At 50.1% G+C, this 16,648-nt stretch overlaps 1 protein-coding gene across 8 annotated transcripts in view; it reads left to right on the plus strand.

The window, feature by feature from the left end:
- Window positions 1–16,648, plus strand: part of Utx (Utx histone demethylase) — a 134,773-nt gene that overhangs the window by 94,629 nt on the left and 23,496 nt on the right. For 5 of the 8 annotated variants that reach the window (XM_065455639.2, XM_065455641.1, XM_065455642.1 and 2 more), the window contains 3 exons: window positions 14,750–14,870; window positions 15,302–15,356; window positions 15,957–15,991. In XM_065455639.2, the coding sequence (XP_065311711.1) occupies window positions 14,750–14,870; window positions 15,302–15,356; window positions 15,957–15,991 (211 nt within the window). The other 3 variants (XM_065455646.1, XM_065455645.1, XM_065455640.1) reach the window with 3 other exon arrangements.

A 16,648-nucleotide genomic window follows, 5' to 3' on the forward strand; every position in this document is an offset into this window, starting at 1 on the left:
AAAACTAACAATCTTCCATTAATTGATGATCACGCAACATGCAAAGACGCGGAAAGCGATAATCGCAGCATCAGAATATTTACGTTCCGCTTGAGCTTATTCATCATACTGTAATTTTCGTTCTATTACTTGGAGAAACCCTCGAAAAACACTGCTGCATTTTGGTATTCGCTCGTGTATTGCACCACATTTTTTTTTAAAGGCTTGCTTTCGTGCAATACTCCAATTTACACCCATTGTCAGGCTAACAAATTTAGTGTCACTTCTCCTCGCCCAGTGTCACTGCGGCGGCGTGGTGTGCTAGACGGCAAAACGGAAGTGTCATTCGGCATTGACGGCAATGTCGATTCTATGAAGCCATAGGGGTTAACATTCTCGCTATTTTTAGCTTAGAAAAGGTTACTGTTGTACATAAGCATCTTTTCGTAATATTAAGACCCGCCGCCCTCAGAAATGCACATTCTGCAAGGTTCAATAACACGTCCGTTTGTTTTGAGCCAATCCAAGCAAAGGTGAACTAAAATAAAGTGAAAATAAGGTGAACGCTTCATGTTTTTCTTTTTTTGTGGCTTCACTGACGTCACAACGACGCTCATAACATTTGAAATTACCAAAAAAGTGGTCTTCGAATTGGTTCCGATTCTTCTGTGCGCATTTATTTATTCTCGACGCATTGCTATCGAGGCTACACACTTCAGCGCAGCGAAGTGACTTGCTTGCGCGAACACACTCGCTGGCAAGTGCTCTTCACAGCAAGCGCCGCTAAACACTTCCGTCTGACGGCAAGCGAGTTTCGCTAACGGCGAAGTGCACTAGCTCGGAAGTGTCCCTAAATTTGCCCCCTCTGACTGGAAGTGTACGAGCCATTAGAGGTAAAACAAATGATGATGGTGATGAAGTGCGCGCACCGTTCCACACATTTCCAATATCCTCGCCGCCAGAAGGGGGCTGTATTCATACGACCCCTTCTGTGAAGCCTGCGTCCGCCTCGGCGGCTTCGTGCGATCTTCGTCACCGATACACGGGGTGAAAAACGCCGCCGTTTGCCCCCCCTGCCTTGCGTCAGATGGATCCCCACCACCACGGTCATGTCATTTCTCTCGCGCGCAGCCCACGTAGAAACCGGGGACGACGGGTTCCCGGGGAGCAACAACGTGGAAACAAAAGAAGGCAAAATAAGAGAGAAACGCGAGGCTTCTCTCGGGGGCCGAACGGAACGAGCGCATGCATATGGAAAGCAGCAGCAGCAGTCCTCGGCTCCTCGAATGGGCCGCACTCTCGTTCCGGGCCTCTCCTGCGTGCTGGTACGTCGGTATGGTGCCGCAGCGCTTGGGAGGAAAAGCGCATCTCTCGCGGAGAAGGGAACGATTTTTTTCTTTTTTTAATTCTATGGTGTAAGGGGGAGAGCGTTCGCTCGTTTTTACTCTCTTCGCAGAGCTCGCTTCTCCCGCATAGGTGCTGCTGGCGAAGGGCGGGGGAGGAGGCGGAGTGGCGGTGACGTCATGGTCCGCCATTGCGGGGCGTCCGTGCTGCACGTGCGCCTTTGGTCACCGCCGCGTCAGCGACGGGCTTTCCGGGCGCCGGCGGCCCGCATCTGTCTCTCTCCGCGCTCTTTGAGGATTGTTCGCTCCTTTTTCTCATTTCTTTCCTTTCTTTCCTTTCTCCCGCTACCGTTGGGGTGCTCCGAATGTCGTTCGCTGTGAAGGCAAAACCCAACCCCCTAAAGTGGAGGGGGAACTCTTGCGTATAAATCATATATAAAATGACTTACTGCCGCGGCGCGGAGGAATAAAACATCCAGGTCCTTCTCCTAATTGTCCAGATAAATGTGCATCGGCGATAGGCAACTGCTTTGCGAGGTGACGTCTGGAATGCGATGATTGCGATGAAATCTTGCGTGTGTTTGTTGTGATCGCGGATGAGCGGAATGTTTTTTCGACTTTTTTTAGTTTATTCACTTGCTGTGAGCGGCCGCCGCGGAGGTTCGTGAAACGTGTCGTGTCGACATGCGTGCGTTCAGTGCTGCGAATGGCGGCGGCGTGTGGTGACATTCCTGGACGTAAGAGGCGTTAGTTTAAGCAACCGACAGCGTTTCCCTGACGCATTGCAGAACGGTCACGGGGGGCCGTGTCGATGCGATCTGCGCTCCGCGTAATTGAGTCTGAGTCCCGAGGGTGAGTCTCGCTATTTGAAGCGCTACCTTCGGAGTCGAATCGATGGGTACGAATTTGGGAAATGATTAATTGGCCCTACCCTCCGCATTTATTTGTTTAGCGCTCAACTGTTACGTGAGAGCAGCACTTTTTCGCGTGTGACGCTTGTGTGCGCTTCACTGCACATTACGTACGCGTTGCGGCAAAGACCCGCTTGGAAATCCAACCGCGCACCTAATAAGGTGTCGTGCGAGACATTATTTCGGCCAAACATTGTTAGCGCTTGCATGTCATGTATATTCGTCTTACGAATATGGCATGATTGTACCGTAGAAGTTCCAGTGCAGTCGGCGTAGCTGACGTCGAATTAAAAGGACAGGATAGGCACTACAGAAAAACAACAACATAATAAATGGAAACAAGTCATTGATCCGACGTTCAGCAGCCACCTGCAGTGCAGATTATTGCCGAGCTGTCGCGCCTACCTTCGGAACAAGGCTTTCGGCGTCGCTGGCTGAATCTGATGAGTCTGCAGCTTCTGTGGAGCCAGTCGGAGAGGGTTTTGTTCGCTTTCGTTTTAAGGGTCACTGACCGCCTAGACGCGCTATGTCGTCGACGACGTTTCTTCAGCTGTTCGATCAGTCAATACTGACTGTACTGTACTATACTACACTATACGGTGACGCCCGTGATCACGGATGGGGGCGCAGCGCTTCTGAGTGATACAGTGCGCGACACAGGTGCAATGGACTAATGCTGATTGCCCGCTTAACATTGTCTAGCATCCTCGTTCTAGTAGATTCGGTTGCTCCGAGCGAACGTGATAATTTCGCTAGCTTGTGTGCGAAGGCACTTCTACAAAGCTCCCAGAATCGCACGTCTATCACCTCCCTCCCCCCTTTTGCGGAATATTCTCCTGCTGTGCCGAAACACCCGTTGGCCGTCAGCAGCAGCGCACAGTGCAGCGTACGCTCGCCCGGGATTCGAAGCTCGACTCGGATGGCCTTGTCTCCATCGATCGTGTTAGACTTGTTCGACGTTGCGTTCGCCTACTCGAGCGCCCGCTGTCGGCACCCTGGGCGAAGAAGTGATGTCATGTGATGCTGTGGGCGAGGGGTGGGGTTGGATGAAGGTGACGCGAGGGTGTGCTGTTTGCCGCCCGGCAAAAAAAAAAAAAAAAAAAACGTCGCGGTGTGCAGGCGTGATTACGCCTGCTGTTTGGCTACGTCTGGGTTGACTGGGGAGGGGGATGATGTCCTTCACCTTTGCTTCCAGCGAGTGTCGGCGAGAAAGAAAGAGAAAGGAAATGAGGTGGCTTTGTGGCCGATCGTTCTAGTTACAGGGCGATTACGGTACTCGCAACGGCGTCCTCAATCTGCCGTTTCCAGTGGAGGCTCTCCACCGCGCGTACGCACTTGAAACGAGGGCCGCGGGCGATCTGGAGCTGCGCTCTCGAAAGCGCCGCCTGCACCGTTGTAGAAAAAAAAGAGCAGTGTTGCTCCGTGGCTGCGCTTCCTGTCTGAAAGCGGGGTAATTGCTCTGGTTTTTGAGGCGCTTTGGCATGGTCACAGACGTTGCGCCGTGCTGCAAGTTTGTTGGCGGCGTTCCTCTTTGGTGCAGGGGACGAGCACCGTAGTATATGGGTTAGAGTGAACCAGAGGCGTGCGCAGAGATTTTCATTAAGGGGAAGTGGGGAGAGGAGGGAGGAATATCCTACCGCCGATGCAATTTCCCTGACTTGCGAGCTCCACTAGATGTAGTGAGCACTTTATTGCTTGCATAAAAGAACCTCTACAATACGCTGGTTCGTCGACCGCGGAGGAGTGCCGTTTCCTATCCGTGCGTCGCGTTCCAGTATACATGCCGGGCTGGCGCGCGGTGAAATCGGCTTCGCAGGTCACAGTAGCGCGCCCTGTGAACACCAGGTAGGCTCCTCCTCAAACGTGTAATCATTTCTTAGCAACGTTATCTTCTTGTTTCCCGGAGGGCTGGCCGACCTTCGCGCAATGCCTATCACCTGTTCGATAAACACACCTGTGCGTATACGTGAGTACCTGCCCGACTCAAAACATAGCAGTCGTATTCGGCATCTGTCTTAGCGTTCAAGCAGGTGACACACTTTTGACGCAGATGGCATTGAACTGTGGTGTTGGTCACGTGATCGAGAACACGTCAACTCGCAGCAACGAACCCGTGCAGCCGTAATGGGGTGTCATGTCGCAAGCCGAAACGTTCGGCACGTTGCAGCTGCACGGCATTTCTTTTTTTTATTTTATTTTCAGGCACCAACGTATCATCACGATGCTTATGGAAACATCGTCACGTATAACGCAGCGCCGCCCTCTGCGACCTCGTGCCTTGTTTGGTGATAGCAGTGATACCTTATCCATATTGTGAACAGAGAACGAGTGGTGCGCGTTCTGGGGCTGGGCCTTCTCGGAATAACTTCGATAGGTTATCGCGATGCACTGATGCCCGACGATTATCTGGGTTCCGTTGAACTGGCGACCTGATTATATCGCATGGACTTACACGAGCGCGATCGCTTCGCTGCGATGACGTTTTATCCCTTCAGGTTCATTGGGTCGGTCGACGCGCGCGTCATTTTGCACCTGCGTCTCTTTGCAAGCCTGCAAGCGCAGCTTTGACCTGAAACTGAATCGTTGAGGCCGTTCGAAGTTCACGTACCGCTTGCAGGCCGCTTGTGTCTCGAGTTTTCGACAGGACGAAACAAAGAAGGCGAGGATAACAACGGACGATACCTGAAATGTCGCTTTGTCTGTAGACCCCCTTAAACGTTCCCGCATTGTTCTGCGGAATACGTTGTGCAGACCTTGCGTCTTTTTGTTCGGTTGTATTCAAGCTGCCTTTCGTGTTTCTTGGTTGCCTCTTGCCGGCAGATTGCGGTGATTGCGGTGGGTCTTCCTCGTGCGGTACACTCCGTTTCATACTCGGCGTGCAACGCTGTACGGAGGCTACGCAGGGGAAGTTGGGTCGTCGAAATGTATCCGATTGCGCGTTTCGGTGCGCGGTCATGTCTCGCGGTCGCACGTGGTCACGGGAGCCTGCGCCCGGGGCTGCCGCAGCGAGCTGCCAATGAAGAAATTGGAAAAGAAGACGACGAAAAGCAAGACGTGGTCTCAACGTATGTGAGCAGCCTCATAACACAGAAACGGTCTAAAACAACGTGGCAAAACGGTTGAGCGTCCGGCTTCTTGTGCGGGGGTTACTACTCGGATCGAATCCTGGTGCCGACGGAAATCCACCGGATTTTTTCTAGCGGGTTGAGATGTTCCCCAGCCCGGCACTCGCGCGGCCTTTTGTGTAAGGGGTTCTCATCTCGAAAGGGAGCCCCGTAGAGATTTGTAGGCGTCGTCTCCGGGCGCCCCTTGTCCAACCACAGACGACGGCATCCTGGTGGAGCGTCCGCCGAAAGCTGCCGCCGGCTACGTATGCTGGTAAAACGGGTACAAGCGCGCGCTGCCGACCTGGTGCTCGGCCATTACGGAACCTGAAACGCCTTGGAAAGTATCCCAAACACGAGGGCGTCCCCACCTATAATGGGCGCCTAGAGACGCCACACGGGAAACTGCCGCCGTGGGAGCGGCCCAGCCCCCCCCCCTTTTTTTCCCCCGTTGGGTCCGCAGGGTTCGACGGGATTTGCATGGCGCGAGCTACTCTCCCCAAAACAATTCGCCCCCTCCCCCCCCCCCTTCCATGGTAAAAACCGAGCGTCGGGCTGGTGTAAGTCTGTGCCTATTTAGATTACCGGTGTGTAACCGGCGGCAGCGTGGTTTCGAACCCACGGGCATCTTTGCTGCAACCGAGGCGGACACTCGACCACGGCGCTGCAGGGCTGCGCACGCCCAGCTAAGGCAGTACACGACGGGGTGTCCTGGCTAATTGAAAAAAGGAAACGCTGAGCCGTAGTAAAGCAAGTTTCTCGTAATTCCTGGCAAAGGGACGCCAAGCTATTTCTTGTTGCGAACGCATGCAGTTTATACTGCGAGGAGTCTTGCCATGCCTCCACAGCGTTGCACGCCGTGTGTGAAACGGAATACGGAAGGATGATCTTTGCGAACCTGCGCTACCTGCATGACAGATCCTATATCAATGCTCCGGTTATTACTGTTACTACTACTATTATTACTTACTGCTATTATTACTATTACTACCACTACTATTGCTATTAATAACCGGTTATTAATAATCCGGTTGTGATATACGTACTCCCTATGGTTTTAATCTAATTTCTGCAACAGCCATCAAAGACGACGTCATTGCTTTTACTCGAACGTGTTCTTCAGGCGGGTGTGAATGAACGGCATACGGCTCCATCAAGCGATGCCCGATCGCAGTTTGCACAATGCTACTAGGCCTTGTGTGTTAATTTTGCACGCGACAGTATATCTGACGCCTGCCGCATTTGTGCGCAGTGATAAGAAAAAAAAAAGGAACACATAACTTCGCCTATACTGTTGTGGGACTGAATAGCGCATGGATATATTTTTCATGTAGAGCGCTGTGTGACTGAGATTCATCTTAACAACGGCTCAAGGGTTCGCGTAAACTGGATAAGTTTGGCTCCACCACGCCAGGTGTTTTGGGCGAAGGAAGTTCCCACAGTTCCGTCTGTAAGGACGTCGGTACAGCGTGCCGAGAGCTTGATCGCAACGCGTGTTCATATGTTATACCATGATTTCGCGGGGTTGTTTGCACACGTTTGTCTTCGTTAAGAGGCTGTTCTTACATGGGTAAGCAAGTTTTGGGAGTCTCCGTCGGGGCCGTTCCTCTCTGGAACCCGTGGGAAAAACCAAAGAAAAAAAAGAAACGGTGGGGGACGACACGGCGAGTGTGTAACAATCGGTCTTCTCGTTCTTTTCACATCTGTTCGCATTGTTCCCGTCGTCTGCCAGCGCCGACGTAATTGCGTGCACCGCGTGCGCGTATTACGAGTGTAATGTGTACACGTACAATTACGCAAGTTGTAATGGTGGCCATGCGCACCTCGCGGAGATTGCGTGCGACCGCGAAGCCGCCAGTGGCACGCGAAAGTGCTTCGTTTCACGTGTGACCGCCGACTCGCGGTGTTTAGCCGTGTTATGAACGGCCTCCGAGATCGGCAGGCGCGCCCTTTCTACACGCGTAGCCTGACCTCGAAATGCGGGGCTTATGTAAATGAGGGACATTTGCCCCCCAAGGGTATAGCGGTATACGTAGCGGAGGCGCCGCTTTGTCAAACGCGCACCCAAACATCTGCAAATGTAAAGGGCAGCTGCCGCCGCAGGGAATCGAACCCGAATCCTTCTTCGCCGGCAGCAGAACGCATTGGCTGCGTGGCCGCGATGTTGGTTCTTGTGATGGCGAAAACTGGATGCTCTTGTATCCTCGGGTATACGTTTGACTCGCAGAAGCACTTCTCTCTTGTCCCGAAGCAGCAGTTGGCGTTCCTATTCATCAGTTTGTTTCTGTCCTTTTCTTTTTCCTCGATATAATAGTATTGCACTCAACTCTACCCGCTTGTCACAGAGCGTCCCGCATCGCGACCCTCGCCGTGACTCACTGCCTCCGTCCGGGGCGGAGAGAGGGGGGCGCGCGGTCTTCCTCGTAGGCCTGAGTGCCCATGAAAGGCTTCCTCTTCCGGCCTCCCCCCATCCGTTTTTTTTTTGTTCTTCATTATTATCTCATTGAAGTCGTCGCGCATGGTGTACGTCACAGGCTAGACAACGCGATTATGTTTGCCCGGCGTCCCCGCGAAACGCGAGCTATGGCTTTTTATTACGTCCTCCATAGCGTATAGAAAAGGGAGGTGGCGTGAGATCGGGTAGTGCACCTTCACCCTCTCTCTTTTTTCTGCGCGCTTTGCACCCAGCCTTCAGCGCAGCTTGGCAAGAGAGACGCGAACACCCTGCTGTGCCTTGCGTTGTGCGCCAAATCGGATGAAAACGGGGCCGGGCGATGCCAGAGTGCGGTCCTTACATGTAGCCGACGTCGTGTGTAGTACGCGCACCGCTGTTCGCCTCGGAAGTATAGCGATTCGTCCCAATCCGGAAAGGGAACGCGGTGTCCGCCGTCCCCGCGTAAACTGTGTCACAGCGGGGGACGGATTGTCCGTGTGTATCGGGTTTGGCCGGTTCGGCGTGACACACACACACAAAGAGGAAGAGTCGTGGTTGGAAAACACAAGAACGTCGTATCCAGAATTTTAATTGTCTCGCATAGCTTGGTAACCAAAGTCAGTAAAAGTCAAGCAAGCAAGTTTCAGTTGCAATTTCCTTTGAAAATAGTCCGCCTCTCGCGAGTCGCAGCAGGCGCTACGTCGGAAAAGTGTTGTGCAGTTTGCTTTTTCTTTCTTAAGGCGCGGTAAAACAGTGGAAGCTCGTCGCGATGGTCGTGTATGAGGCGTTGATTCACTTGCTGCTGGCGCGCGTCAAGCTGGATGACATAGGTTACCAGTGACTGGGGCGCGAATGGCTGAAGGTCGTTTTTGCGTCGTTTTGGTCAACGGCAGACTGAAAGTTATTAGTCGTGTATCCCGCAGGGACGTCGTCCTTGAGGTATCGGTACGTAGTTTCTTCATCGTTTTCGTTCTCGACAGAGTGAGCAAATTACCTCGTCTCTTCCACACGCGTCCATCTGTCCGCGGTCGTGTCACGTACTGCATGTGTACGGTATTTATCAAATATTTCCGAGCCACTACGCGTGTGACCGGAGCTGGCGTCAGGTTCCGTGCTGCGAAACCTCTGCGGAGTAAGCGATGCTCCAAAGCCCGGCATCTTGAGCAAGGCCCGTTTTCTTCACTCTCGAGAGCTTCTGCAGTGCGTCGCGAGAGCGGCAGACTTCGATGACAGTTCTTGTGAAACTTCTTGGGTCCCTCGGCACGTTCTCAAATCTTTGAACACCATTCAGAATGACATCGAAAGCATGAAGTTCGGAAAAGGATGCGTGTGTGACTAAGTGGGAAAGCAAAAAAGAGGGGAGGGGGGCATGGACTAATCGGAAAGCGCATGCGCTGTGAAGGAAAGGACAAGCTAATTTATAAGAGGTGAAATTGCGCGTCTACGTCACGTGCCCATGCAGTGACTTCAAAACATTCGACAGAGGCTGTAACATCTGCTTCCGTTTGTCAGGAGGATGCCAGTGGCCCGCCCCACACCCGGTCAAGCTACTTACTGCAGTTTCTTTTTTCTTTTTGTCCTGGGTCCCTTCCAAACCTTGGGACAATAAACACTGATTATGATTTTGAAGCGTGCTTTCGGGCCACTTTCGTGCTTATCTGAACTGAACAACCTCGTATAATTCCTTCGTCGTAGCGTGGCGGTTGTGCTTTCGTAGAACGAACGGTACTCCAGCGAGCTTCACTATTACGTGTGCGCTCTCTATGTCGTCATGAATGTGTGCCGTGCCTATATCACTCTCGAACGGCAAAGCCTGGTGGCACTTTTAAAAGATTTTATTCCGTTGGCTATCTGCAATACCCCGGATGAGCACAGGTGGCGCTGCACACAATTGGTGCTCGAAGCCATTCAGAGAGAGCCCAGGGCGTTCTTGCGTGTAGCACTTGAGACGCCGCCGTAAAATCGATTCCAGATGTTACTTACATATGCAGTTCATGGGCGGTGCGCGAAATTACAAACCTCTCGGCGGATGATGAAGTAAAAACAGGAAAAGATAGGAAGGCTGTGCGTGAGGTGCATTTTAAAGGGTCTCCTTCCTGCGTCCCCCAAACTTTCCCTCAGTGCCTGGCGCGTCCACGGCGCGCACGAAGAACAGCAGCTGGTGTTGTTTGGTGCGCACCGCCATCTGGAGGAAGAGGGGGCACGGGGGGACGGGAACGACGTGGTCGGCATGAGAAACATCGCCTCCCTTGCCTCGCTTATTATTACGCTTCTTTCCCCGGTTCTCCTTTCCTGTGGGCCGGAAGACGAGAGCTGTGTTATAGCGGAGTTGCGTGTTACGACTGCGCGCTCACGGGCGCTCTGCTTCAACGGGGGCCGGGGATGAAGGACGATGATGGATTTCCGCTGCGAGTCTCGGAGAGGGTATTCTTGCCCTCTTCCCCTTCTCCTCCAGTGATCGGACATCTGTTTCGTCCGGCGGCCGGGGCCCGGGTCGCCGCTTGTGTAGTTGCCGTCCCGACCCCGGCCATTCTCCCTCCGAACAACGTGTAGCGTACGTGTTATCTATTAAGCTGACCCGAGCGATACACCCGGCTTCGCTTTCCGTGTAACATTGCAGGATTCTCAAGTTCGCGTGCAGCAGAACGGCGTTCGGTAAAACATGGCGCGCCGTGTCGCTTCCCTCCCTTTTCGGCAATTACGACTTCTCGGCTTGTTCTCAACGCGGGGCCGTTGACCTCCGGAGCGTGCAGGTTTTGAGATAACTCTGTCCTTGGGCGAAACTAATGCTACCCTGGCCACCCACGCCGTTTACGCGACTAGTATATTCCAGGCACTATTATGCGACTGCGGGTTACTCTGCGACCTCGCAGCAGACCTCGCAACGAGACTTGTTCGCGGACTTGGACTTGTACTGCGAGACCGAGTATCAAGAGGTGCTTTTCCCGCTGGTATTCCGGAAATATGGGCCGGGACCCCGGAGGAAGGCTGGATAATCACGTTGCGGGGCCAGAACGCAGGCTTGACTCCTGCAGTTACGAACGCGCGACCTTCGCGGTACTCCTGCGACCTTTCTGTGGGCTTTCTGTGCTAAACGCGGAGACGAATGGATGTAGCAATGCGTACCGACGGTGCTTGACTCAAGGCGGGAGAGGGAGGCGAGTAGCCTGGATATGTTGGCCGTCGTGCCGTCGTGTATCTTCAAGAACAGTCCTGGCGAACTCTTCGGACACGCGCGAGGGGTAATACTAAGGGCGAAATGGGGGTAGGGGCGTGAAAATGCCTGCCTTGTTAAAGGGACTGTGAAACGATTTTGACGACATTGTGGAAATGCACCGAGTCGGTGCATTGGGTAGGCTCTTGTGATAATCGAGCGCCAAATTATGGTGCTCTGCTTTAAACCGTGTGATTTATTATTGGGGTTCAAACGTTTGCACCGATACACATCGCAGGGGCGACACTCCCCGCTTTTTTTCAGGCACCTCTGCCCATTCTGCGTAGAATGGTGAGTGATGTCGCCGGGCGAGGGATGCGGTGTAGATGTTTTTCAAACAGTTGAAATTTGAACTCGGCGAAGCATTCTGATTGAAACAGCGCGTTAACTGGGACACACTGAAAAGAGCCCGATGGGCCAAAAGTGAAGTTGCACAGAGTTGAAATTTGGGCTTGTTAATAAACCGCTCACTCTGCTTGAAACAGCACGTTAAGAGGAAGCTTTATTTCGGGGGCTCCAATCTGAATACAGGGGAAAGGATAAATCGTTTTTCTCGGCAACCAGTGCACCGAATTTGATTAGGGTTGTCTCACTTAAAATAAAATTTAGAATCGAGCGAACGTTGGTTGTGAATTCTTTATTTAGGTTGTAAATATTTTAATAAAGCTTGGCAGAAATCGCAAATGTTCAGGAAACGAAACTATCAGGTTTACAACTCCTGTAACTCAGCAACGAAAAACGATATCATAATTGTGTAAACTGCGCCTAATAGTACATCTAAAGCGGACAAAATTGATATATTGTACGTGGCTCTCAAATAAACCACTAGTGTGTGAGTAGAACGCTTGTAAACAATGCAACTAATTCACGTAATATATAAGTTGGCATATCAAATTTGTCCGCTTTGGATGCCCTAACGGATGCAGTTCACAGAACTGCGATAGCTGTTCTTAGTGCAGAGCTATGGATTTGTAAACCTCGTGCTTTTTTTTTTTTTTGCGAACACACCCATTTTTGAAAATTAATCTACAAAAATTCAGGCCCTAAATCGAAATTCTGTTTCCAACAGGATTTGAACTTTTTCTTTCAAATATGCAACAAATTTCATTAAAAACGGTTCAGTGGTTATCTCGTAAAAGCGTTTCTGCGTTTTACATGTGCTTGAATAGGCGGCATCGGGGTCGGGCCCGATGCATACTAGAAATTAAGTTGCACAGAATCGAAATTAGTGCTTGTCGGTAAGGCGTTCTGGTTGAAACAGTTATAAGTCAGAATCTAGATGTTTCAGCGATCAAATGAAGCCCGGAAGTTCGGATCGTTGACTACAGCTGTTGTCTGTATTATGTGCATTTGCGCGCGCGTGCGTTTTACATGTGCTTGAATAGGCGGCATCGGGGTCGGGCCCGATGCATACTAGAAATTAAGTTGCACAGAATCGAAATTAGTGCTTGTCGGTAAGGCGTTCTGGTTGAAACAGTTATAAGTCAGAATCTAGATGTTTCAGCGACCAAATGAAGCCCGGAAGTTCGGATCGTTGACTACAGCTGTTGTCTGTATTATGTGCATTTGCGCGCGCGTGCGAGCAAATGAGTGGAAACTTGGAGGGAGAAGATTTCTTTCATGCGCGAGTGGAATTATAGGGAGTCTCTTCCGAAAAGGGCTTTGTGACAATGCAGGGAGGCAGGCGAGAGTTGATAAAGAATACGCCAATTAAGGCCTTCCTCTAATTTATTTATTTTTTATTATTATTGCTTAGTGTGTGTGTGTGTGTGAAAGCATTTCATCAGAGATGGTCAGTGCGTAAATACGACACAAATAGAAGGATTAGGTTTAGTTGCGTTCCTTTTTACTTCTGTCGCCGAAAAGTGGCGTACGCGGAAATCTCACCGCTTTATCGCTGCGGAAGCAGCAGGCGGAATCCGGGATATGCGTCTTTCTCCTCACCAGGGAAACGAGAAAGATACGCATATGTGCTACATCTCAGGAAGCCATTTCCTGCCGCATTTACGAGTCGCTGTCCCTGAGAAATCGGGTGACATCGTCGAGTGCGGTTCTTTGCGAGTCGCCGCTTCTGGACTTAATCTGAACGATTGTTTGTGCCACTTTGCTGCGAGAATAGAAAGTCGATGGGCCTCCGTCTCCCGGATATACACACACACACCTCTCGGGAGTTCCCGGCCAATAATGAAGCGGTCAAGCGCGGGGCGCATACGAAGCACGGCACTAACGTCATCTTCTAACTCCGCGTCGGTAGTTTAAGTGCTCTTGGGTCTCGGCGAGTTTCGTGTTTCGAGACGTCACCCATTCGCGAGTTCACCCGCCAGAACGAGGAAACGACAAAGTGGTTTCCGGCGCGTAGGGTAATCAACCGGATGCTGACCTTGGCCGACCTCCCTGCCGTCATTTCCCCCCTAGTTTACGGCGTAGTCTGCGGTCGGGAGGCAGAGAGAATTGGCGCCTGCATGCCACCACGTGCCTGTGCCGGCCGCTGTTCGAAGTAGACGAAGAAGCTGACCGTTCATCCCATCGCGGGGTTACACGCACGACCACGCGACCGCGCTCTGTGTGTGTGAGTGTATATGTGTGTTGAACGGAGAAGGCGTCGAAGCCGCGCCGACCGGTCGCCCCTGGAGTCTTGTGTTCGCCCGCTAGCAGAGGGGCTCTGTGGCGAAGCGCGACTGCGCGTACATTCCGGTGATCGTAGTAGATGGCAGCTGCGATTTATTTATGGAGACTGGAAATTTATCGCTGACCCAGTGTGTGCACTTGACCGGCCGCACATTTTTTTTTTTCTTCAACTTGTATCCCCCGCGAAACGCCAGCTGTTTCAGGTCATACTTTTCTCTGCCAGTCGCTGGCCAGCCTTCATTCATTCATTCATTTTTTTTCCTTCATCCATCGACTTTTCCACCCTCCATTTTGTGTTCATTGATATTCCTGAGCTTTCTTGCATTTTTATTTCTTTTGTATTTTTAACATTTTTCTACTATTTCTACTATTTAGTATTTTTTCTACTTAAATTATCGGTAATATTGCTTTTATTCTTTGATCCAGAAGAAATAATTTAGCTTAACATTTCTGTGTTATCGCTAATCACTATGCAATGCTGGGCTTTTATCGGTGAGTCACCACTGAGAATTTTAGAGGCTTTAGGATGCTACACCGCGGCTGCCAAACAGCAGGCTGACCTTGCCCCATCTGTGCCTGTGATTGGAACGCCTTTTCTGTTACCTGTTCTCATTCCCCCCCCCCTTCTTTTTCTTTTTTTTCTCCGCTTGCTCTTTGTTGTCTTTACATCCCCCTCAGCGCAGTGTAGCAAACCGGAAACTCTCCTCTGGTTAGCCTACCTGCCTTCCCCCCCCCCCCCTCTCTTGTCCCATCTGCAATTTGATTTGGGGAACCTGTTGCCTTCATATTTTTCCACGGGGGACACTAGAGAGCTGGTGCTCACGTAAAGAAGTCGGGAGAGCAAGCATAAACCAGCGCAGTGTTTTCCTTCATGTCCCGAAATTTAGGCTGTTAGTAGCTGAGGTATCAGAGCCTCGAGTTTTGCTGACTGTCGCTCCGAGTCATGTTGGAATTGGGCACCTGAGCTGCCCGAGATCTCACTGATGTGCCATATTGTTGTGTCACCTTGCCATTTGTTTCTCGCGTGGCTAAAATTTGTCTACCTATAGTTGCTATAAAATTATCTCTGAAGCTTTTGTGTCTTAGACGTTATATGAATTTTTAATCTTTCTGTGCATCATTTTTGCTGTGTGCAGGTCTATCAAAGCTTTCCGCCAAGTGCTTTACATCGACCCTGGCTTCTCACGGTCCAATGAAATCCACCTGCGTCTTGGGTTGATGTTCAAAGTCATTGCCGACTATGAGTCTGCTCTCAAGGTATGTCCTTGTGCTGCCATTCTCTCTCTCGTGCATGACTGTACCACAGCTATTACACCTGTCTGCCTACACGGTGTTGCTACATACACTATTACCTGAAATTGCTTTGAACAAAACTGTCTGCACGTTATCTGCTTTTAGTTCTTGCCAGTTTTAGTTTTTGCTGTAGCTTAATCACATTTTTATGTAAAAAAGAGCTTGACAACTTTAACTTGTCCGTGGATTTGTGTCAAGTTTAATTCTGATGGTGTAGGTGGAATGTAAAAGCTTCATGTGCTGAGAGACATAGCTTTGGTATGTTGGAGCAAATCATCCAAGCTTTGCAACCATGAGCATGGCAAAGTGTCGCTCAGGATTCAATATGTGTGTGAGAATTTTCACGCAATTGCAGATGAGCAACTTCCTTATGACCTTTTCTTTTTGCCTTGCAGCATTTTCAGTTAGCGCAGAGTGACTCGAGGCAGAGCACATTTACAAAACCCGAAGGTAAGTGTGGTGGTCTTTGAAATCGATCTGTTTGATCCTGTACAGCTATCTTCGAGATTCATTGAAGCTGTGCATATTCTTATTCTATGACTTTGTGACTTGTCATGCAAAAGTGTTGAGATACACATGCATGACAAGGGACAGATAGCAAAAGTTAACTTTGTAGCCCGCTAATGTCATGTGATGCATTTCAGCTTGTGCTGGTGCCCTCTTTGCCTTATAGAATATGACGGCTTAAGTTTCAGTTAAGTATATCAAGCCACAAAGAATAAGCTGACTGTAAGCAAGGAAACACAGATGAAACAACATTTTGGTTCTTCTATAGGACATCTTTAATCTTTCCTGCCCCAGTGCACACAAGTTGGCTGTAAACAAGTTCCTTGTTTTCATAGCTTGTAATTTCAGTCTATTGATGAGAGCCATTTGCAGTTCTAACTTGAAGGAAACTGGGTATCTATTTTTTCATCGGCACCCCCTATGTGTTGCCAAGCAGTTGGAAAATTTACCAGCATACGTTTCCATTAAATGCTAGCTTTCAGATTAAAAAGCACGTCTTTGCTCCACCACATTTGTAATTCTATCTGCTTGTGTTTGTTTCAGTGCGCTTTCACATTGCTCACGTTCTGGAAGTTCAGGTAAGCTTAGTGTCTGAATTACTTATGAAATAATATTGCTATATTGTCAAGAGTGTGAATTTTGAAGAAATTTATGTATATATGTATATCTTACATGTTTCTGTTTGATATCTTGTAATCCTTTTTTAGTTCAGAATAGGATCACCGTTTTGTTTAATGTGTGCTACAGTAGCACATGCCTGTGTGATTGTCTGTGATTTCACACAAATACCTTGAATCTATTGTGCAGTTTGAGCAGGTGCTGGAGTTTCTATCCAGTGCTAATTCTTTAACAAAGTGCACAGTATTCAAATGCTCGAATGCATGTGGTGTTCTACAAACATAGGCTTGTGGAAGCTGTAATGTCATTATTAAGGCTTGCAGTCATTTGCTACCAAGAAACAATTAATTTGATAAAGCCCACAGAAACATGCATATATTCTTAAACCCTCTTCATCTGAAAGTACACTGTAATCTTCCGACTAACCTGAGATTTATTACTCGCAGACAGCCACTTTGTTAAACTTAGCGAACTTGGTTACAAAAATAATCCAGTGTCTTGCAAAGAAGAAGAAGGTAGTTTATTAAAGGTAAAGAGGTCAGCTGGAAAGTGGAGTATCTAGCCTGCTACTCTGTGCGAGGGAAGGGGAAGGGAAGATGAAAGAGGGTCACAATGGG

This window comes from Dermacentor albipictus, chromosome 1 (genome assembly GCF_038994185.2).
Source record: "Dermacentor albipictus isolate Rhodes 1998 colony chromosome 1, USDA_Dalb.pri_finalv2, whole genome shotgun sequence".
Lineage (NCBI taxonomy): Eukaryota > Metazoa > Arthropoda > Arachnida > Ixodida > Ixodidae > Dermacentor > Dermacentor albipictus.